Source organism: Alosa pseudoharengus, unplaced genomic scaffold (genome assembly GCF_046254945.1).
Source record: "Alosa pseudoharengus isolate Yale_2024_CS ecotype anadromous, Long Island Sound unplaced genomic scaffold, YU_APseudo_1.1 YU_APseudo_1.1_scf_13, whole genome shotgun sequence".
NCBI classification, from domain to species: Eukaryota; Metazoa; Chordata; class Actinopteri; order Clupeiformes; family Clupeidae; genus Alosa; species Alosa pseudoharengus.
The window spans coordinates 6,479,002-6,502,921 of record NW_027468598.1 but is presented as its reverse complement, the minus strand read 5'-3'; the positions used below and the strand labels follow the sequence as shown (position 1 = coordinate 6,502,921).

Sequence of the window (23,920 nt, the reverse complement as noted above, 5' to 3'; positions counted from 1 at the left end):
TGTGTATGGATGTATGTATGCACTGCATTACTGAACATGTGTTGGCTATTGCTGTGATTGGGTAATTACTTGCCTGTGTAACACCACTGTGTGATCATGTGATTACTTAATTGTACATATATGGGTGTCTTTGGATTGTTGACTCACGTCTGATGAAGGGCTTGAGTTGGCCCGAAACGTCACGGTAAATAAACTATAACTTGGGAGCATATACTGGTGTTGCGGACTTTTTTCCCCTCTCTCTCATCGTAAGTGTTTTGTCCAGCACCCAGGATTAGATTGGGGGCGTTTTTTCCTCTTTATACTGAGCTTGCTTAACTGCCTGCTCTGGGTTCCATTTCCTCCCTGCATTAACTGTGGGTGCAACTTTCCTCACCACTGGGTCCTTGGACTGAGTAAGAGTCATTTCCAATCTAGCCTTAGCACACTTAAATTCCTCTGTCAGACTAGATATTGGCAACTCTACAATACCCTTCCCATACAAGGCTACACTGCTTAAGCAGCGTGGGACTCCGAGCCATTTTCTGACAAAGGAGTTGATCATTTTTTCCAACCTCTCTACCTTTGACAGAGGAACTTCATAAACTGTCAATGACCACATTAGCCGAGGCAACAAACCAAACTGCAAACACCACAGCTTGAGCTTACCTGGCAGCCCTGACTTGTCCATTTTTCCAATACCTTGCCTAGTGACCTGTCTCAAGTCTTCAACCTGTGATTTATCACTAAGGCTTGAATCATACCACCTTCCCAGACTCTTCACTGGTTTCTCCAGAACTGTGGGAATCACCTCCTTATTTATAGCAAACTTCTTATCGATTACCTTCCCTTTAACAATTGAGAGACTCCTAGACTTACTTGGCTTCACCTTCATTCTGGCCCATTGCAGATTACTATTTAACTTATCCAGCAACCTGTTGGTGCATGGAACGGTTGACGTCAAGGTTGTCATGTCGTCCATGAAAGCCCTAATCGGGGGGAGGCGTGGCCCTCCCTGCAACTTCTCCCCACCCACTACCCATTTTGAGGACCTAATGATGACCGCCATTGCCATTGTAAAAGCAAGTGGGGAGATGGTACATCCGGCCATGATTCCCATCTCAAGTTGTTGCCACCCTGTGGTGTAATCAGCTGTAGTAAAACATAATTGAATATCCAGAAAGTATGCTTTTACTAGGCTTTTAATGCTACCTGGGATTCTGAAATAATCAAAGGCCTCCCACAACAGACTATGCGGCACAGACCCAAAAGCATTAGCCAAATCCAAGAACACAACGTGCAGGTCTCTCTTCTCACGCTTTGCTAATTGAATTTGGTGCCAAATCATGCTGGTATGCTCTAAGCACCCGGAGAAGCCAGGAATTCCAGCTTTTTGCACCGTGGTATCAATTAGTTTATTCCTTTCAAGGTAATTTGTCAGTCTCCGTGCCACCACACTGAAGAAAACCTTCCCTTCAACATTCAGTAGACTAATTGGCCTAAATTGATTAATCTCCACTGCGTCCTTTTCTTTGGGAATAAATATTCCCCCAGCCCTCCGCCAAGCCTTGGGAATACTCTGCTTTTTCCAAACTATCTTCATTAATTGCCATAGAAATCTTAAAACATCTGATGCACTCTTATACAACCGGTAGGGCACTCCATTAGGCCCCGGGGCTGAAGAGGCCCTTGCACGTTTTATTACTTCTTGCACCTCTTTCCACCTTGGTGGACTATCGTCGCATTGGCTACTTAATTCACCAATAGGTGGGATATCAGCAGGAAGTACCATCTCCCTGAACCTCTCCCTATCTTTGTGCACTCCCTCTAAATACTCCTCAAGCTTCTGCTTAGGTTCCAAAAGACTACCACTCTTACGAATAAAGACTTAACAAACTTAAATGGGTCTTTATAGAATGCTAGTCGAGCTCGTGATTTCTTCTTCCTATTTTTCCTAATATTTTCAGCTCTTCTTAACACTACCAACAGCTCCCTCACATCTGCCTGTAGACAGTCAATACCTTCCTTCTCATCATCTGTAGCTTTTCTCCACTGCTTCTTAAGCTGCCTCCTCTCCTTGATAAGTTTATCTATCTCTTGCTGGCGCCTAGATTTGACTACCTCATGTTGCCGTTTTGTCCTTATCTCAATAGTCCCAAATCTTTCCTTACCATAGCTATAAATAATGTCTCCCATTTTCTCTAATTTGCTTTCAGCTGTCCCCTTGAGCTGACCGAGGATACTGACCAAATCACTATTAACATCTTCCCACATTCTACATTCTGCTGCGCCTGGCCATCTAACCCCAGCCCTATGACCATTAATCTTCTCCCTCCTTGGCTGACTGGCCTCTCTTTCTGAACTTCAACCGACTGACTTGATGCACTTCTTAAGAAATAGCTATCAATGCGGGGACCCTGTGTTCCCTCTACCAAGCACTTCTTTTTCCCTTGATGAATTTTCAGGCCTGCTCTCGCTGACTCTAGGGGTATTTTTTCGTACTGTAGGTTATGGGATGTCTGCTATACATTGCTGACATTACTGTTAAAATGCACTTTCAGTATAGTGAGTATTGGCAAAACCGGTTATAATTTTTAGGTTGAGGCGGTGGGGGTGTTGTTGGCAGCTGCTGAAAGTAACTAATAAAGTAACTTGTAATCTAAATTAGTTACTTTTAAAATCAAGTAATCAGTAAAGTAACTAAGTTACTTTTTAAAGGAGTAATCAGTAATCCGTAATCAGATTGCTTTTTCAAGGTAACTGTGGCAACACTGTGTATAACTGGCAGAATGGTGTAATTAAAATGAAAATGATAGCCTATTTTGCGGATTTCTTTAGAAACAAAAGTAAACAACTAGCCACCGAAATATCCTAATGCAAGCTTATTTTGTGCATTTGCTGTGTTTGTTTGCTTTCATTTCGGTGGCCAAAATGTGCATGCGGATTGTCTCAAGTTGTGTTACAAATTAGTGAACCATGTAAACATAGCTATCTGATATGGAACACTCTGAAACATAGATGTAAACAGGCAGTCCAAAAAAATTGCATAAAGACAGAAAATCAGAACTGCATCAAGGTCTGCCAGTGTAAACCTTAGACAATGTGGCGCCCCAATCCATTTTCTAACTACATTGTTAACAATTCTCTCGAATTTCTCCTCTGAAACAGCAATTTCATACACAGACAAAGGCATCTGATGGGTGGCAAGAGCCCAAACTAAGCACCATGTCTTAAGCTTGCCAGGTTTTATCAATGGAATGGGTAGCCTCAATAATAAATTGTTTAAGCTCCACAACCTACTGTAGTAATACAATGTTGCAATATTAAACCATGTCATCAAAATCAACATAAAGACATGATAACCATAAGGAAATAAACACAGTGGAACCTACTGTGGATGCTCCATGGAAACCTCCAAAATTAACTCTGGAGGAATCTCAAAGACCTCTGGGTCTTCACCATTGGCCTGCAAGACCAGTGGCAGCACATCAAAGGTACCATATTTTGGAGTCCACCCAAGATGAATACAAATCTGTAAAACACTTGGTTACTTATTTGATTACTGAAGACTATTAGCCTACTATTTTTTGGCTGACAAAGTGAGGCAAAATATCCGTTCAGTGTCTGTACACTGACATTGGCACAACTAAATTCACACGTCTCTAAAATTGTGTATTTCTGTGCACATATTCACCTCTGTAAAGTCCAGACTGCCAGGGTCTCCTCTTATGGTTCCATCAGGCATCTGATACCCAGCATATTTTATAAGCTGCGTATTCCACACACGAAAGTCATGCTTCCCATCAGTTCTCTGCGGGAAAATTGTGATTGCAGACCTACAACGAGAGCATGGAACATATTGAGTGCATGTCAAGACAAAAATCTTTTATGAAGTTGCCTGCCCTAGCCTACTAACTCTTAACCATAAAAATCATAATCATAACCCTAAAAACATAACATCCTAAACATAAGATCTAAAACTCTTATCTAATAACTAAGTCAATGCAGGTCATGACTTCAGTGCACATCAATAGTTTCAGTAGGTAGCCTACATCTTACTTTTTCATGACAGTATGCAATTTATGGACACACGTCTTTACATGTTCAAAAACAATTAAAGGAACCGTATGTAAGAAATGTATTTCAATTAATCATAAAATGGCCCTGATATGTCACTAGACATTAAGAAATCATATTCATTTCAAATACTTATATCTCTGACAACAGTCCAGCCAGGATATTGTCATTTAAAAAGTGAAGTTGCAGCCCTCAACTGATGTTGATGTTGTCATGTTGTGTTTTGGCCTGATGCGCCACCCTCCACCTATCTACTAATCACAAAGTCAGTAGTGTTTCGGCATCTGGGTTGCCAGCTCTGCCAGTCAGAGGGGAGGGGGAGGGGATACACCGCTCTATAGTAGTTTGAAAGTGATTGTAGTACCAGTTTTGGCCACAATCTTACATACGGTTCCTTTAAATACATTATGGCCAGGCCCCAGTGAATATTAACCTGACCCTAGCCAGATGAATTTCGTTCCGCTTAGCTCCGCCTAGCTTCACTCACATCCATCTGGGACCTCTTCCATTGAGAGTGATTTCTGCAACAGACTTTATGGTTCAGCCAGTCAGGACGCAGGGCGGGAGTTTCATAGATGTGACATAGCGTAGAAGCGACTGTGACACTGTTATTAGAGTCACGGGTTGGCTTCGATGTGAGTGGTTGAAGTAGCACGTCAATAGATGACGGACAAGTGGCTTATTCAATCATATGCAAGCATTTTTTGATTAGGCCCAGCCTTCTGAAGCAACACTTCAATGGATCGGTTCCAGATGGATGAGTGGCTAGGCGGAGCGAAATTCATCTGGCTAGGGTCAGGTTAAGTGAATATCACTTTAGGCTACAAATGTCACATTTAACTGCGATAATCTATGATCACTCAAAAGGAAACGAAACCAGCTTTACTGTCTAAATAAAAAGTTGATACCTATCCATAAATTACAGTAACATCTGTCTGTTTATTTGTTTGTCTGTTTGTCTGTCTGTTATTCGCATATTTCTCGAACCGTTCCTCCAATTGATTTCAAACGTGGCAGCTGTCTTGCTACGGGCATGAGTAAGTACAGTGCCAAGTTTGACGTTGTTTGGATAAGTAATGCAAAAGATGTCATTCATTATACAACAATTGGGTTCTATGGAACTATTTATTTGTTTCTGATTGGCCGAGAGACGTTCCATGAGTTGGAATATCCCTGGACATTTCAACTCAGACTTTGCACAGCTAATAATAAATCACTCCGCGATACAATGCGAAGATTCGACACAATGTTCTCATATCCCAGCTCCCCACTATTTTAAGCAATGGGTTACTCCTTAGCAAACCATAACTAAGGATTAAGCCACACAGTCAACTCAATGTAAGTAAGATAAACGAGGATGCTAATTGTTCTCATCATTGCCAGCATTGTGTATAATATGATTGTCACTTGGAGGAGACTTGTAGATAACTAACGTTAGCCTAGTTAGCTAACCGCTAACGTACTAGCATCGTCACGTCAGAAAAGCATAGGGGCTGTGCACAGTAGTGTAACGCAGTGGTTCTTAACTGGTCTGGCTTTGGGACCCACAATTTCCCATGTTCATATCCCATATTTTTTTTTTTAGTGTTCAAGCCAACAGATAAGGTGAGCTACATGGTAAGACACGCAAAGTTTAGAACTACTACTTGTTTAGAACATGCTGATGTTTGGCATTACATTTGTGAAGTCTTCAGGATATTAAGATAGTACTGTAGATCTGACAAAGTAGCACTTAAAATTGGTGATTTATTTATTTTTTTACCCACAAGGTCCACGACCCACCCAGAATGGTTCCGCGACCCACTTTTGGGTCCCGACCCACCAGTTAAGAAACACTGGTGTAACGGTACCGATCCACTTGCACGACACGACATACGCATGGGGTCACGCTGCCTCCCCTCGTTCAGTCGTGTGTGGGCGTTTTGTTTAAAATGTCAATTACCAGCTCATATTCAGTTCGTTTTAACATATCTTAAGTGTTTTTCCACAAATGGACCACAATTTTAGGCATGTACTTAACAGTATACAACACATTAATAGCCTAAACAAACTATGCAAGCCATTTTGAAATCTTATTTTATTTAAACTACTCAATGCAATCTCAAATCCTCACCAGAAACACCAACAGTCAATATATTCATCCAAATCCTAGTTTCGTTTGTTTTATGGACTACTAGGTGGTCGTGGAAGAGATCGTTAAAACATTATTTTTCTTGTAAGCAGAACCAAAGTTTCACAGGCACCGTTGTGGTAGAACAAAGGACCTACAACCTTGTCCTTTCATTGGAGAGTCGCCTCGCTTTCAACGGATTCATTTGCATAAAGATGGGCTTCGCCCAGCTTTTTGACACGCAACATATTTTCAAATGCAGCGCTGCCTTCCTGGAATGCTTTGCGGGCGCGTTAAAGTCGCTTGACGTCACCCATATGACTAGAATGGAATGTGACACGACAAAATGAAGTGAAGTGCTAGTGGATCTGTACCGTAACATTTATTCACCATAAATTAATAAAGTTGAGTGGTTCTGTACGGAGCCCTAGAGGTGTCATCGCAAAATGCTTTGCATGTTGAGAGAATGTGCGCTCGTTTTACTACATTGTGCGCTCGTTTTACTAAATTGTGCTCTCGTTTTACTATATTGTTCACTCGTTTTACTAAATCGTACGCTTGTTTTACTAAATTGTGCGCTCGGTTTACTAAATCGTGTGCACAATTTACTATACTGTGCTCTCGTTTTACTATAGTGTGCGCTCATTTTACTAAATTGAGCTCTCATTTTAAGCATAGTAAAACGAGGGCACAATTTATTAAACGAGTGCACTATTTACTAAAATGAGCGCACGATTTACTAAAACGAAGGCACCATTTATTAAAACCAGAGCACAATTTAGTGAACATGGTTATAGAACATTGTGTACACAATCTACTTAAACGTGGCCACAATTTGTAAAACGTGCACTCAATATTGTCTTGACACTTTATACGTATATTCGAGATCTCGATCTACTAAAACGCACCCACGAATAATTAAAACGTGTGCTCGAAGAAATTAAATTGTGTGCACAAAAACGTAGGCTTTAGTCAACAATCCAGGAGGTAGTGGAAACCGGTCATTACAACAGAGCCCGAGTAGCCTATGTAGCCTAGTTACATTTCCCCATTATGGGTCTCCATAGCTGGCGGTTGACACCGCAGGTGACCCTGCTAAGAGTAGAAGCCCGCTAACCATCCTGACCACCTAATGGTGAAAACTAAAAAGACTTTAGTTAACTGCCTACGGTTATCATCACATTACCAATATGAACTGTAATGTTACAGACAGCCTGATAGTAGGCCTAGTCCATGCCAATAGCTTGATAGGTAACACAAAGTTGCCACCACAGCACAGCGAGCGGTGAGAAAATGTCGGATGTTTTTTGCAGTACCATGTCCCTTACATGACATGGCCCAGCGTCCTTGTAACATGCATGCAGCAAAGCTAGATATGAATGTGATTTCAGCCTGACTTTCAACATTTCTTTTCAACGAAGACACGAAAAACCACAAAGACCCGTAACGAGGGATCTGGAATGTTGGTTACCTAGTAACCAAGACGCTGTCTTTTGAAAAGGGAACTATTTTTTGATGCGTAAGAACAATGTCGAAATTAAAAAAATTAAACAATAATGGGGTGTTTTCAGATTATTTAGTTTGTGGTAGAATTGTTGTATAAAAGCAATATAGCACGAGTGAGAGTGGGACCACGGGTGTTGTTCGGCCGTAGCCACGAGGCCGGAGGCCGAGTGGCGCAGGCAACAGCCGTGGGAATATCCATGACCAATCCCACGATCACGTTGCTTAAATATATCTGGAAAATAAGCACATGTTGGGTTTCTCGCCTCTAGCCTTTCACATAGCACCGCGCAGGATCAGAAACTTTGGGCCCTATTTCGACGATCTAAAATGCATGGTCAGTGGCGAAAAGCTGAAATACATTTTGTATGTGTCCAGTTCAATATTCTGCATGGTTTTGTTATCAAACATTGGGCGCATTGTTCAAAAAGGTTGTTCTTCTGTTTCTTAATCAGTCATGGGTGTGTTTTGAGCGTAACATCATTTCAACCAATGAGAGTGACATCTGTCATTCCCATTAACCGCAAGCAGCACAACTTCAAACAGCGCATAGGTATCAGCCGCGCATTTAAAGGAATCTGCTTGCATGCGAGACCATGTATAGAACACAGGGATTCCACTAACAGGGTTCCCACTCTAAGTCAAATGTAAAATTCCATGACTTTCCCCTGACTTTCCCTGACAAAAAACCTGAATTTCCATGACTTACTATATAATGAATAGTACAATATACCGACCAATGAGTTCAGAGAACCTGCGAAGCGTTCAATAATCTTTTACTTTTTTAGAGGGGGAGATGAATTAATAGGTATTGAATAACAACAACAACACGTTACATTTATATAGCGCTTTTCTCAACACTCACATTATGCGCCAGAACGCTCACCACACACCAGCTTGAGGTGGAGAGTGAGGGAGTGAATGAGCCAATTACAGTGGGGGATGATTATGGGGCCAGATTGAATGAACCAGGATGGTAAATTTAGCCCGGACACCAGTGAATCCCCTACTCTTTGCAATAAGTGGGATCTTTAACTAGATGTACCGCAGAGCGGTACAAAATATGACCGCCGATCAGTCCAGCACATTGTTTCCACAAAAATAAGTCACACTGAAAGGCATATATGATTCTAACTGTCTGACTGAATTGCATTATGCACACTCAATTCTCACTGGTATCTGCTAGACAACAAGTACCAAAACATGATTAGTTCATAGATTTCACATGTAAAATACATTTTATACAACCCCACCCCCATCTTGCCTGTTCATAATTCTGAGAAATTCTTGAATTGTGTGCATGTGTGTGTGTACATGTTTATGTTTATGTGTGGGTGGGTGGGTGGGTGGTTGTGTGTGTGTGTGTGTGCGTGCATGTGCTTGTGTGTGTGCCTGTGTGTGTGCATGTGCATGCATGCATACATATGTCTACTGTGTGAGTATGTGTCATACGTATGATTACTGTGAATGTATGTGTGTGCGTGTGTACAGTATCTGTTTATGCACATGTGTGCATATGGAATGGGTTAACATGTCCACGAAACTTGGCATGCATTCGGAGGGTGTCATAATGATCCTACACTTTCAATTTCGTGCAGTTTTGACCATGTCAGCCAGAGATAAATAGAAGTATATATACTCTTTTGATCCCGTGAGGAAAATTTGGTCTCTGCATTTATCCCAATCTGTGAATTAGTGAAACACATTGCACACAGTGAACACACAGTGAGGTGAAGCACACACTAATCCCGGCGCAGTGAGCTGCCTGCAACAACAGCGGCGCTCGTGGAGCAGTGGGGGGTTAGGTGCCTTGCTCAAGGGCACTTCAGCCATGGCCTACTGGTCGGGGTTCTGGTCGGCAACTCTCCGGTTACAAGTCCGAAGTGCTAACCAGTAGGCCATAGTGTTGCACGGTGTATCGATACTAAAAAGGTATCGCGATGCCTTCACGCAAAAAACGATACGATTTCAGACGTTTTTAGAATCGATACTTTATTAAAATAATAACGTTCTGTGTCTGTGTCAACTGCTGCTCCCACTGCTCCTTGCACGCATCTAGGCAAGTGGGCGTGTCAAGCAGGCAGCTCTGAGTGAGTGAGTGCGCAGCCAACGTCAACATAGTTCTTTGCCGACAGTTCTAGGCCTTGTGGATAAAACAAAAGGTGTGCTATTTCTATTTCGGATACATCGCATGAAGGCAAGCCATCAGGTACACAAAGTCATTTAAAAGCAGTAGGCTACGCATGGAACTTGGCTAAACACCTCGCAGATATATCCCAACATTTTTAAAGAGTTCAAAGAACGACAGGTTAACGAATATGCTATAGAAAACACTACATGGTTAGTGCCAAGTTCTTCTCTTATGTTTTAGTCTAGCCTAAGTGAAACGAGTATGGTTCTCTGGGATAAAGCGAACCTTCCTTCATCAATTAATTTTGACGAGACAGAGCTGTAATCATTTTGACGAGACATAACGAGCTGTAATCAAGGGTGCTAACGCGATGAAAGCGCAATGTTCACGCCAGAATAACATTACCATAACTTGTAAACGATCTATTTCATGTTCGGTCAGTAGCAGCCTACTACTGGTAATATTTGTCATGGCATGTAGACTGCAATTTGTTCAATAATTATTGCCCAGATGTAGGATAGGCTACCCGAAATGCGCTAATTAAAGCCCACAGCATAACACCACCAAAGCGTGTTGAGTCCTAATAATAATAGCGGCTTATTGTTACAGTACGTGGTAGCAAATCATTTTATCAAAGAAATAGATGTAAAGTAGGAATGCACACAGATATATTGCAACAGGTAATGGTGTAGGCCTATCTGACGAAGACCTGAGTGGTTGGAACGTCGTACTTGTACACTGGGCACAAAGAAGACTATCCTCACATTTTCCCCTTTGCAACTGTCAAAGAAATCCCATGAACACGGGAAGGCCTAGGGTAGCCTATACTGTACATCAGATGGCCTGAAGATTAGGCCCCTCTGCATAGCATTCAGTGATTTGCATGCAGTAATTTTAACACTGACCTTGATCTAGCCTAGTTTGGCTATTTAAAGCTACTTTATTGCCACAACACAATGTAAATGAACTATAACAAACAATAAAGGACTTAATCACACAAAGTAGGCCTACTATTTTACTGACTATAAAAAAATAATAATTATGTAGGAAGTTTAGAACCCAGAATTGACCTACACACTACAAAAGTGCACCAAATTCAACACAAATGACTCAATACACTTGGAGGAGGTATGAGTCCTTTCTTCTCCAGATATCTTAGGATTTCGCCGTAGTATCGTTTTAGTATCGAGCATCGTGATATTTATGGCAGGTATCGTATCGAAGTCATAATTTTGGTATCGTGACAACACTAGTAGGCCATGGCTGCCCTCATATTGTGAATAAAACACCTAATTTTTTGCTTTTTAATTTTTAACTAGGTGGCGCTATACATGAAATAAGAGGTAATGGGATGGGTTGACATGGCCCCTTAAGACCAACATACAAAAAAAAGGTGGTCCTCCTAGGCCATACGGTTCTCGAGATATTTACAGAAAACTGTGTCCGGCCACCTACAGGCCAGTTGGTGTACAGGTTGGTGTACAGTAACATAAATTAATTTATTGTGTGGCCCCCCCATGAACGGAATTCCACAAAACTTGGCCTGCATTCAGAGGGTGTCATAATGATCCTACACTTCCAATTTCATGCAGTTTTGACCATGTTAGGTCACAGATACCTGTGATTACAACACCTCATTTTTACTTTTTTGTTTTTAACTCATTGAATGCCAAGCTGTTTTCAGGAGCTTTGTCCTAGAGTGCCAGCAATCTAGACCATTGTTGATGAACACATACAATAGCTTGATTAAAAGGTGAGACTTTAAGCTCTCAGTGGGTGCAAACCGTGTATTTCTACACGCCTCTGTTCCTGAGAAATCCCAAGCTAAACAGTCGCTAGTTTTCATCAAAATCGCTGTTTTTTTTCTAGAAATGGACATATAACGTCTTTCACGAAATATGAAATGTTGCCTGTTACTTACTTGTGTGAACTTTCCGGGAAGTGATCAGCGAGACCTGGCGAGACTGCCACCTAGTGATAGACCCACGAAAATGGCCTGGTTTTGACCTGACGTGCATGCGTCACTGATTCGACCCAAAGCGGCAACCGCGAGTTATGATAAAATGTCCAGATTGTGCGTTTTCATGAGTTTCACGATCGTCATATATTTCATTTCCATTCATCACAGAGTTCCCAAAATTACATATAAGGTGGGTTAGAGTGTCTAGTTTCGTAATTTAAAAAAAAAGCTAAAAACGTAATATTACGTTTTTGGCACTCAACGCATTTTGGCACTCAATGAGTTAACTGGGTGGCGCTATACATGAAATGAGTGGTTATGGAATGGGTTGACATGGCCCCTTAAGATCAACATACAAAAAAAAAGGTGGTCCTCCTAAACCCTACGATTCTCGAGATATTCACAGAAAACTGTGTCTGCCCTACCCTCCTTTCGGGGGGTCCAGTCCAGCGGGGGGGCTACAGATCAAAACCAAAAATGATGGTTCCATGGTATCCATGTGGGGCTACGGGGGATGGAAAATTGGCCATGCGAAAAAAAATCTGACTAAACCTATAGGACCGCCGCTTCGCTGCGCAGCGGTCATAATAACCAGTGAGTCAGGACCTCGGTTCAATGTCTCATCTGAAGGACGACATCTCCTACAGTACAGTGTCCCCGTCGCTGCACTGGGGCATTGGGATTGATCTTTTTGGTCAGAGGGAAGAGTGCCACCTACTGACCACACACCAACACCACCAGTGAATAAACACAGTTGGGCTACTCAAGCAAGCAGTAAAACTAATAACCAGATATACACACACACTTTCCATGTCTTTCTAAAATTCCATGATATTCCAGAAATTCCATGACCCGTGGGAACCCTGCACTAAACTAAGCAACCCTTACCCCAATAATGTTTGAATGACTGAATAAAAATCCTAAGGCTATTTATCCTGTGAGGATAAATTTCACTTTACCTTTGAGTTCAAATAATAGGCGAGTGCAGAATGTGTGTAGTCATAAACAGATGTCAGTACACACCCTTGACTGATTAAGAAACCGGAGAACAACCTTTTCGAACAATGTACCCAGTGTTTGATAACAAAACCACTCCGAATGTGAACTCTCCCCCGAAAAAAATTGAGATTCTGATTGCTAAAAACACCATTTTAATGCAGTTTGGGAGGGACAGAAGAAGCAGCGCCTATGCGTGGCTCATGTGACATGTAGGCCTACATGATCTACCTGCTATCACTTCACTATTTGACACTACCCTACATGGAGACATATCTCATGTTATAAATCAAGAAATAATTTCAGAAATAATTTTTTGTGCATATGGGTTAGCAGGCTACAATAAATTGCCTAACAGACAACAGCCTAATTTCGAGGTATCACTAATACCTATTAAATAAATGTAAAGGACACAGAATAGTGACAGAACTCTAAGCTCAAATTCAAAAACGTTTGAAGTCTACCCAATCATATGTAAAGGGGATATAAATAAATTGTGTTGCATATAGCCAGCTTAATTAATGTCAATTTAAAGATTATGATTAGCAGTTTCTATGTTTTTTCCATTGATAGTTACAGGAAGCCACATTGTTGTTTAAGCTATTGTTGCTTCTAGCCCACATAACCTCCAGTTTCACTTGCTGCAGGGACGCACACATTGCATGAGCGCTCATAAGCGTTCTATTTGAGTTCATGCTGGAAATATTACTTCTCAGATGTAGAACTCAAAATTTGTGTCTTGACGGCGCCGTATAAGATCAAAATAAGATGTTCTAAATGGAATGCGATCTCCAGTAGATGTAGCACTACACACATTGACAGTGAAATGCCGCCTACGTTTGTAAAGATCAGGTCAAATAAGACGTTCTAAATGGCGATGTAATTAAGCTGTTCAGATCTTTTCCAAGCGTCTTGGAGACGTATGTGTGCTGACTGGGCTATGTCTATATAGTTGATGACACCAAATTAATAAGTATTTCTGATTGGGGAAACTTAGCCTAGTTTATTTTTTTTTCAGTCTGCGCGGTTCCATACAATCTTGCTGTAAATGATCAGACTTTAAGCACCGGGCATAACTTAATTTCGCGGCTTCGTGGACCAGTAGGTTAATTGTTGTGAAGGCCCATAGTTTGAGAAAGGCTGCAGATCATAGACAGAGAAAGCATAATGCTCTGAGAACAGTAGCCAAGGTCTTTCTGCAGAAAAAACAAGTGCCTTGGTGCGCGCACCCCCGCTTTCACTTTGACTCCCTGCATTTCTACATTGTGACAAAAACTGTCAGTCAGTGAATTTTGGTTTACTAAACTAGCATAATGTGGTAACAATTATCATTTCAATTCTACCTGAAATCTGCTCACTGCAGACGTTATAATGCAGACCCAAGCAGCAGCACAGCCTTGAAAGACGCACACTTTGAATTTGATCAGAGCGGCTCTGGTTCTTCACTGGCTAACTTGATGTGATTGCCTGGATGACCGTTCAATCAAATCAACAGACCTATTTGTGTCTGTGTGTGCGTTATAGATACGGTTCCAACTCTTTACGGGAGCGTTTATTTCCATATTTTACTTTCATTTTAATCTGACAAAATGTGTGGGGGATAGAATCGTGTTCCAGCAATAGTGTGTACGTTATAACACCCACATCCCCCACGCTTGCTACGCGCCTGCCTGCAGGCATGTAATTGGGCTACGGGTTTTCTACAGGAATATGGCATGTTTTAACGGGCACTGCACTAGTAGGATAAACAAACAATTTAAACAAGCAGCAACAGCATTTTGATAAGGTGGAATTAAGGATATGATTACAGGGCTGGTGATGTACCTCAGATTGCCTCCATTTGAGGCATAGTGAAGATGCTCACAAAGGTGATGAAACATGTCCTTAGCGGTGCTACATCTTCGGGCATCAAACACCTGCAAAATGAACATTCAGGGTTCATACATATTTCCACCAGAGAATTTCCATGGCTTTTCGACAAATTTCCATGACCTCATATTCCCTAAAACATAACATCAAAACAGAAATTCATTCTTTCGAAACATAATACACAAAATGTAGGCCAACGCTTACACACCAGCAGGCACATTAGGCTATATTTCAGCGCTACATTAAGCAAAGTTGTGTATTTACCTTTATGTGATGGCCTACTGTAGACAAATACCCTCCACACATTTAAATCCTGATTAATCTATTAGCCTGATCAATTACTAATCAGCTCTTCTTCAACTCTGTCGCTTCATTATGACCACGTAATTGGGTGTTTAATTCCAGTGTTGTATAAAGTATTAGAAAGCAATACTTGAGTAAAAGTACAAGTATCGTACTAGAAAAAGACTTTGGTAGAAGTGAAAGTTACCTTTCTTAATTACTAAGTAAAAGTCTTAAAGTATCTGATATATACTGTACTTAAGTATCAAAAGTAATTTTCTGATATTTAATGTACTTAAGTATTTTAAGTAAAAGTAAAAAGTAAAAAGCAAGCGGTATTATTTTGAACTTTTGTGAACTTTATTTTGGCTTTCTTATAGTAAAGCATAAAGCATATTCAGGGTTCCCATATATTTCTAATTTCACTCATCAAATCAAAATCACATTCTTTTCTAGGACTTTTCAGGCACAATTCTCAAGTTCAAAGAACAAACAGCATATTTTTAGAGCTGACATCAAAGAAAAAAACAGAAACAGAAATGCCACTTTTGTATGAACTTCAGGTAAAAATGAAAAATAAATAACTTATTTCTTTCAAAACAAAATGTCCTGCTGGTAGGGAGAACATTTTGGTCATGTGGTATGAGCATTTCTAGGGCTTACTCCCCAGGTCACCATCTCACTCTCACACACCCACACACACACAGGCCACCTATGTCCAGCAGCTACTAATATGCCAGTCATAGTTGAAACTGAAAAGGTGTCTGTTCATCTTCAAAAGAAGCTGGTTTTCAAAGTTGACAGAATTCAGTGCCCGGGAGTTTCAGGCCCAAGACCGGCCAACGTTTTCCATAGTGGTGGAAATTGGATAAATGAAGCAACATTTCAGCTCTTACTATCCTGTAGTTTGTATTAGTAGGCCTACCATGGTTCAACAAATGTGTACAGTAAAGGTTATATAATAATTCACTTCAACTGAGAAGTAAACAAAAAATATTACACTATTCCACAAGTTAACAAAAACAGAAAGAAAGAAAGAAAGAAAGAAAGAAAGAAAGCCTTTGTAATGTAGCCTATCCCACGCTTCCACAAAGAGGCATATTAAATTAATATTTAGGCTACATGTTTTTAGGCTATATTGTTGTTTGGTGATTTAGCCTAGCCTACTCGGCCTAGCCTGAGAATATATGGACCCAACCAACTATTTTTTGGGAGGGGAGAACTCCCTCACGTAGGCTACAACCCATGCAGAGGCATTTCATTGGTGTCATGCACAGAATGCGGAGCGTGTCCTACTGAAAAGATAGACTAACGTGACAAATGTCAATATTTTTTTCCTCGACCGGCCCAAAAGTGAAGCGGCTACCGGGAATTCTCCCGATTACCCACCCCGGGCCTGATTCAGTCTTACTCTTCTTGGACTGAAGACATATCCTGCAATGCTAAATAGCCTTTCACAGGCCATAGGCCTTAGAGATGCGCGGTTCATGGTTACAGCCGCGGACTCCGCGGTTAAACCGCGGATCGGGCGGATGACGTGAAGAAATATAATATTTTAATTAAATTCGGGCGGGTGGCGGTTGAACCAATCAAACGCATCACCCATATACATTAAAACAACCAGCGGATGGCGGGCGGGTGCGGTTTTGAAAATTGGTCAAAAAACGTTGCGGATGGATGGCGGATGGATGATAAGTTTTGCTATGCCGGTTGAAATAATAGCCCATCCGCGCATCTCTAATAGGCCTACAGAAACATTTCTTGCAAATACGGCCACGGGTGTATGACGTTATCTTCACCACTACCCTGTTCACCGAGTTCACCACTATCGTCGGGGTGGTCGTCTATGATAACGGGAGGTCCTCCAGTAGGTGCTTGTGCTTCCATAGCGGTTTCAGTTGTGCCTCCTCCTCCTTTAGCAACAAACAAGCGCTGAAATAGAGCGTGCAGCGTGCGGAGCGTGCGTAATGCAATCTAGGAGCAGTGATTCGCCAAACCTCCCTTATTGGAGTCGCACGCATTTCTTCTAATTTTATGTTTTAGTAACGAGTAACGAAGATGCTTAGTGGAAATATAACGGAGTAAAAGTATACATTTTATCTAGGAAATGTAGTGGAGTAAAAGCAAAAGTTGACATAAATTTAAATAGCGAAGTAAAGTACAGATACGTGAAATTTCTACTTAAGTACAGTAACGAAGTATTTGTACTCCGTTACATTACAACACTGTTTAATTCACGCAGCTTTGTAGCGCCGCACACACTGGAGTGTTTCCCGTACAACTACGGAGGTTAGCTTTTTACTAACGTGGTAGCCTACGATGCATCGCTCAATTAACCAACATGTAAGTTACGACTGTTTCCCAAACCTGTCATACTTTCATAGTACTTTGTAAGTTTGGACCATGATAGTTTCCAAACTTCAGTAGTCTGGACTAAGGTGGTGACGTTTAGTAGCAAGTGAATGGGCACACCTGCACATAACAAAGACCTAATGATGGACTACCTTAGTTTAATCCGTGGAATCATCTGTTTTTCTTTATTCAGGGTCATCAAGTTAATTCATTGGTTCATATAAGCAATGTAAATTAACGACTGCTTTGAATTAACATTTAACAACTGTCATTTAAATGTGCTGGTGAAACAGTTGTGTACTCTATTGTTATTTACCCCCTTATCACGCAAACGCGCCGTCAACACTGTGGCGCAGTGCGTTAAGGCCGGTGTTCCAGTTTAGATGGTGAGCAGGTTAACTTGTGATATTTGCATAAAATCTGTGAATATTCAACAAGACCCTGCCTACTTGTTAACAACGCTTTGCTCTGCCTCCGCCCTTCCAGTGCTGGAGATTCACATTTTCACAAGCCTACATGCGTGACAGAATATGAAGCAAGATCTTGCCGAAAACATGCGGGAATCGCTATGTATAATGCATGTCTGCTTAAGCATCCACACAAAATGTTGTGCAAACAGGAAATGTGTCAAAGTAAATCAGCGAAGGTTTTGTTGGGTTTCGAACATGAGTCTCACTGAGGCAAAATGTTCCAAGCAGTAAGCACTATCACCACTACACCACAGAGAGCCACGCTTATCATTAGTCTATTAGACTAGTCTACTAGCTTACTAGCTATCCTGATGTCCATGTTAACTGGTGATAGCCTATAACATGAGCAAACACAGCGAATGCATGCCTTGAATAATGCAGATTAATTTTGCCTCAGTAATTTTGCATCACAAACAGTAACAAATGACCCCATCAGACGTTGCTCGTTTTTTGTGCAGAAACACACATCGTGATTATAATGCGCAAAAATTATGAAGATCACTTGGGCCTCGAACTGCTCACTAAAATAGCAAGCTAGCAGTAATAGTCCACCCTGCTAACCAATTGCACCACTGGTTATTTTGTATCTATGCAATAGCATGGTGTTCCTATTAAATGAATGTAGGTCTATGTTGTCTTGTGACAGCTTATTTGTCAATCGATCAAGATATTCATTATAGCAAACATCTAGGCTAAGTGAATGTTTTGCAACAGGCTGCTGAACGAGCAGTAGGGCCTAAGTAGGCTAAACTATTTTCTAATTTAGGCTACGTGGGAATCTGAAACAGCAACATCTGTCATCAAACTCTCTAGCTACATCAAAGTTTTGTAATATATGCCATGATAACCATTTTGTGTTGTCAAATTAGGACCAACAAATTAAATAATATTTAACTTGGAGAAAATAAGTTTCATGTGTTCACTTCAAATCATTAGACAGCTCACTGCATAACTTCACCGAGACATGACACTAAGTTATGATAATTTTTGCACATGACTGACGTATTTCATATTATTAACCCCCAAAACGGAATAAAGTGTTAGTGGGACATGCCAGTTTGTTGTACATCAGTTAAGTTTTGGTATGTGAGGCAAAGATGAACCTATTTTGTTGTTTTGAGGCTTGCATATGCCCATGTTAAATTGTGATGGCACCAGTTAACATGGGCGTATATTTCTCACTTATGTTAACCTGTGTTAACTTTGACTAACAGTTCAATATATACATAGAAATCTGGCATTGATTACAGCGGCTCGTACTGTAGTGGTATAGACGATGTAGAAGCTAATCCAATCAACTTTCTTGTCCATGTGTGGTTCGAATCCCAGCTAGATCGCTAGTTTTATTTTTTTCCATTCATTCAGTATGTGTCATATTTGTGGATAATGCTTAAACGGACATGTATTAGACATACACTGGTGATGTTTTCAGCGATATCCGTTATATTGTCTCACTTGCAAACACTTCGTGAAAATGTAGCCTAATATAAACCTGCACTATCGGAGGCAGAGCAGATTAAGAAGTAGGCAGGGTCTTGTTGAATATTCACTGATTTTATGGAAATATCACCAGTTAAACTGCTCACCATCTAAACTGGAACACCGGCTGACAGCCGCCGTTGCGCAGTAATTATCAGTCATCTATCCAAGAATTCGAATCTGGGTTGAGGTTTAGACAACAATATTAACATCGTTGTTTACCTAAGTTTATCTTCTGTGCAGATCATATTATCAGAATCAGAATCAGTGTTTTTGGCCTGGTTTGCGTAAACTAACAAGGAATCTCCCCACTCCATAAAAATCAAAGGCTACTTCTAAACTGGGGGTCGTTTCTAGAAAAGTTAGCAACGACGTTGCTCAACCACCATGGTACGACGCAACTTGCGACCAAACAACAACACTGTTACACCTGTTTCCAGAAAGCATCGTACCTGTGTCGCAATTCGCTACCTCCGTTGTTCGAACACCGTAGTTCCAACAACGTTGTTGATGATGCAGCGATACATATCATTGGTGGAAACAGTGGCAACGTGTAATACCCCACCCCCTAGAAATGTTCTGTCACGGCCTATGTCAACATTTGTCTAATCTAAACCGAGTGATTAATGCTGGCATTGTCATTATCATCTGCAAAAATCTAAACCTATTAAATGCAAGTATATAAAACATTTTACTGAAGCCGACCAATATGTGCCATTATTTGTGTTAAATATCTATGTTGGAAAAAATATATAGCCTGGACGAATGTCTGGGTATCCCAGATTATTAACTCAGACATCCCAACCTGCAAAAAGTCATTTCAGGGAGGTATCACGACCCCCCCCCCCCCCCCCCCCCCACACACACACACAAAAAAAAAAAACTTTAGCCTACTTAAGATTAATATACTGTATAATGTAAGATTTTGGTAGTTTGGTCTTTGGTCATCTAGTAGGCTATTGGCCTGAAATATAGGCCTATGCACATGAATTGACACTTGTTAAACTCACCTCAACATGTCTTTTGCAATCATTTAACCCGCCATGGGCAATGCTAAAGTCACTGTTACAAACAGTGCAGCGTGCAAGACTAGGCCTATCATTCTTTTTTACTCTTATGATAGAAGGGTAGCCTATACTTTGAAATGGGTCTTACATTTCACTTTTTTTGATGCACTGACTCTGCTATGACGCTCCTGTTCCTATACACTGAACTGATTCATTAAGTTCCGGAGAAAAGAAATAAAAGCCCGCCTACACTGAAAACTGATTGGTTGATTTAGCGAAACAGGCCAATCAGGAGGCTCTCTGTCTTGGATGCGCTCAGGCACACACGCACCACCCCTCTCTATCTCCCGTTGTGCGCACGCTACACTCAGATGCACATGCGGTCTCGCATGCGTGCTCTTGATCGCTAACTCTAGATTCCGGGAGATTTTATCTAATTTGCGGGCGTCAGGGAGCCGCTATCAATATGCGGGAGACTCCCGGAACTTCCGGGAGACTTGGGATGTCTGTTAAAGGAACACGCCACCCAATGTCAGTAGTAATATATGTTCTTACCTTAACTTTCACGAGTTGAGTCATACCTCTCCCGTGTCCGTACGTGCACTCAAACGCTCTGGTGCGTGGCTGGACTGTGTTAGCATGTTGCTATGCTAGCGGGCTTTGACGGCAACTAAGCGTAGAAGTAATCAAAAACATCCACGTTTTACCGACTTAAATACAGTTGCACGAGTAGTTGATAGAAATGCTACGGCCACGCAACATGAAACGTGGCGATTTTCCAAGCGAATAAACCGGAGAACTACAATGTGTGGCGCAATAGCACTTGGGAGTACTTCGACCTAGCGTAGTAGTATTGTTAACACCTAATTGTAGATCCTATCCACCACAGAGTTTAGAATCCATGCTGGATCGACCCTCAGCCTCTCCCTCCCCTCTGGGGGTCGTTTCTAGAAAGCATCGTTTGCTAACTTGCGTCGCAACCTTGGTAGTACGCTCCATCGTTCTTGGATTTGGTGTTTCTAGAAAAGGTAGTTCGAACTCTCAATCGCAAAAAAGGACGCAAAGTTTGGTCGTTTGAACTACTGCCCCTAGGCAGTCGCACTTGTGTCGTTCCTTGGTAGTTCCTGTTGGTGTCCGGAGCGCCTAACCAAAAATCACAACCGCCTAACCAAAATTTGCGAAGTGGATGTTTATCTCGTGACTCAATGATTGATCTATCCTGTAGCTTAATTTTGATTAAGACACTGACTCCCCTACTTGGCTCATTCTTGCTATTTATGTTAATTCGAGTATTGCGTTGCTTTTAGTATTATAATCTTCACAGACTCTTACAACAGCAGTGATAAATGGTGTAGTGGCTAGAGCAGAAGACTTGTTATCCCAACGTTGTAGGTTCAATTTTCTTATGATGTGAGATTGTCCTTGCTTCTCGCTACCTGCAGGTGAACTAGTGTGACACGTAGATTCAATTGTTTTTGACTGATGTATTGCCTACCTATGGTCTATGGTCGAGAGAGTAACTATATACATAAATATGTATGGTCAAAACCGTTTGTTGTGTCTCGTAGGCCTACTCTTACTCAGAGATGAAAAGAAGAGATAGGATGCGAACTCCGGCCGAGCGCGCAGTGCACCAACGCGCTGCCGTTAAGCCACGAGACAGTTGATAACCTATGGGATACCCAGATATTTGTCCAGGCTATATATTTTTTCCAACTCATAGATATTTAACACAAATAATGACTCATATTGGTCTGCTTAAGTTAACTGTTTTATATGCTTGCAATAGGTTTAGGTTTTGGCTGATGGCAATGACAATACCAGCATTAATCACTCGGTTTAGATTAGAAACATGTCGACATAGGCCGTGACAGAACATTTCTAGGGGGTGGGGTATTACAGGTTGCCACTGTTTCCACCAATGATATGTATCGCTGCATCATCAACAACGTTGTTGGAACTATGGTGTTCGAACGTCGGAGGTAGCGAATTGCGACACAGGTACGATGCTTTCTGGAAACAGGTGTAACAGTGTCGTTGTTTGGTCGCAAGTTGCGTCGTACCATGGTGGTTGAGCAACTTCGTTGCTAACTTTTCTAGAAACGACCCCCTGAGCGAGAGAGAGGCACACACACTAGAGATGCGCTGATGGGCTATTATTTCAACCATAACTGCATAGCAAAACTTATCATCCATCAGCCATCCATCAACACCAAAGTTTTTTGACCAATCTTCGAAACGGCACCCGCCCACCATCCGCTGGTTGTTTTAATGTAGGGGGTGATGCAGCGCTGCTGACGTGAGGCTAGAAAGCCCTTGCCTGTTCTAGGAAGACTGATCCAATGCAGCAAATATATTAAAAGGCTAAAGTCGTACATTGGCTATGTTGTAGCCTATCCCCAGAATATCAGCAGCAAACTCAGTCTCTGTCTCGCAAAACAGTCTCCAAATAAAACGCACATCAGCCTGTTGCCTATACTGCCAGCTTGTGACAATATATTGTCCAAAATGCTTGATTGCATTGCATTCTCCACATTTTTAGCTACATTTTCATGTACCACATCAGCATTTTTGTTCAGTGAATCTTTTGTAAATTGCTTTAAAATGAATTGCGCTGTCTGTCTGAAAAAGACGCGCTCGTGCAGTCAAAATGAATGTGAGTCTTCAGAACAGGCTTTCAGTCACCCTGACATAACAGTGTGTAAAGTAGCCTATAATGTGAATGACTTGTTATTTTATCAAGGATTTCTTTCTTTTTGCAAAAAATAAAGTACAATAGGCATTAATTAGTAGGCCAGGAGCATGTTGAAATTATGTGGCAAATTGCGTTTTTTATTACAATGATAAAATTGTAAAAAGACGTGACCGAAGCTGAGGCAAGCCAGGCAATAGGCCTATAGGCCCGACGGTAATTGTAAAGCAATTTACAAAAGATTCACTGAACAAAAATGCTGATGTGGTACATGAAAATGTAGCTAAAAATGTGGAGAATGCAATGCAATCAAGCATTTTGGACGATATATTTTCACAAGCTGGCAGAAAAGGCAACAGGCCGATGTGCGTTTTATTTGGAGACTGTTTTGCGAGACAGACTGAGTTTGCTGCTGATATTCTGGGGATAGGCTACAACATAGCCAATGTACGACTTTAGCCTTTTAATATATTTGCTGCATTGGATCAGTCTTCCTAGAACAGGCAAGGGCTTTCTAGCCTCACGTCAGCAGCGCTGCATCACCCATATAGCCTAGGGGAGAACCGGCACAATTGTAACACTTTTTTATTTTTCCAATTCAAACTCGATTTACACAAAGACGATAGACTTGAGAGTTGTGAAATTTGACTAGAACAGAGTCGTACATGTCTACTCCATGAAAGTTGAAACAGAATTTAAAAAAGATGTTATAGTTTGTCAATAATTTAACTTAACAGCCATAAAAAAGTGCGGTACAGTTGTAACAGTAGCGTCATGAATGTAACAGTGCTAAAATCGTGAATCCTATAACATATTTTAACACAAAACAGTGCTGGGTTAAACAAAGAGCATCTGTTTTCATATAAAATCAAGAAAAAAAGTCCAAATGTATGACTGTTAAAGCTAATTTATTGCATTATTGATTAGCCATTGCAGACCATATTACGGTGTTATGCTAGCTCACAATAACCTTTAAATATGCTTATTTTGGCCATATCCACTTGATAAAACCA

The 23,920-nt window shown here is 41.2% G+C and overlaps 1 protein-coding gene across 1 annotated transcript in view; it reads right to left on the bottom strand.

The window, feature by feature from the left end:
* The window catches only part of LOC143121066 (nitric oxide synthase, inducible-like), a 63,830-nt gene that overhangs the window by 31,643 nt on the left and 8,267 nt on the right, over window positions 1–23,920 (bottom strand). Inside the window, exons 6-8 of the mRNA XM_076281462.1 lie at window positions 14,581–14,672; window positions 3,674–3,815; window positions 3,372–3,511 (exon numbers count right to left, since the gene is read on the bottom strand). Coding sequence (XP_076137577.1) covers window positions 3,372–3,511; window positions 3,674–3,815; window positions 14,581–14,672 — 374 coding nt within the window. The remainder of the gene's footprint in view (window positions 1–3,371; window positions 3,512–3,673; window positions 3,816–14,580; window positions 14,673–23,920) is intronic.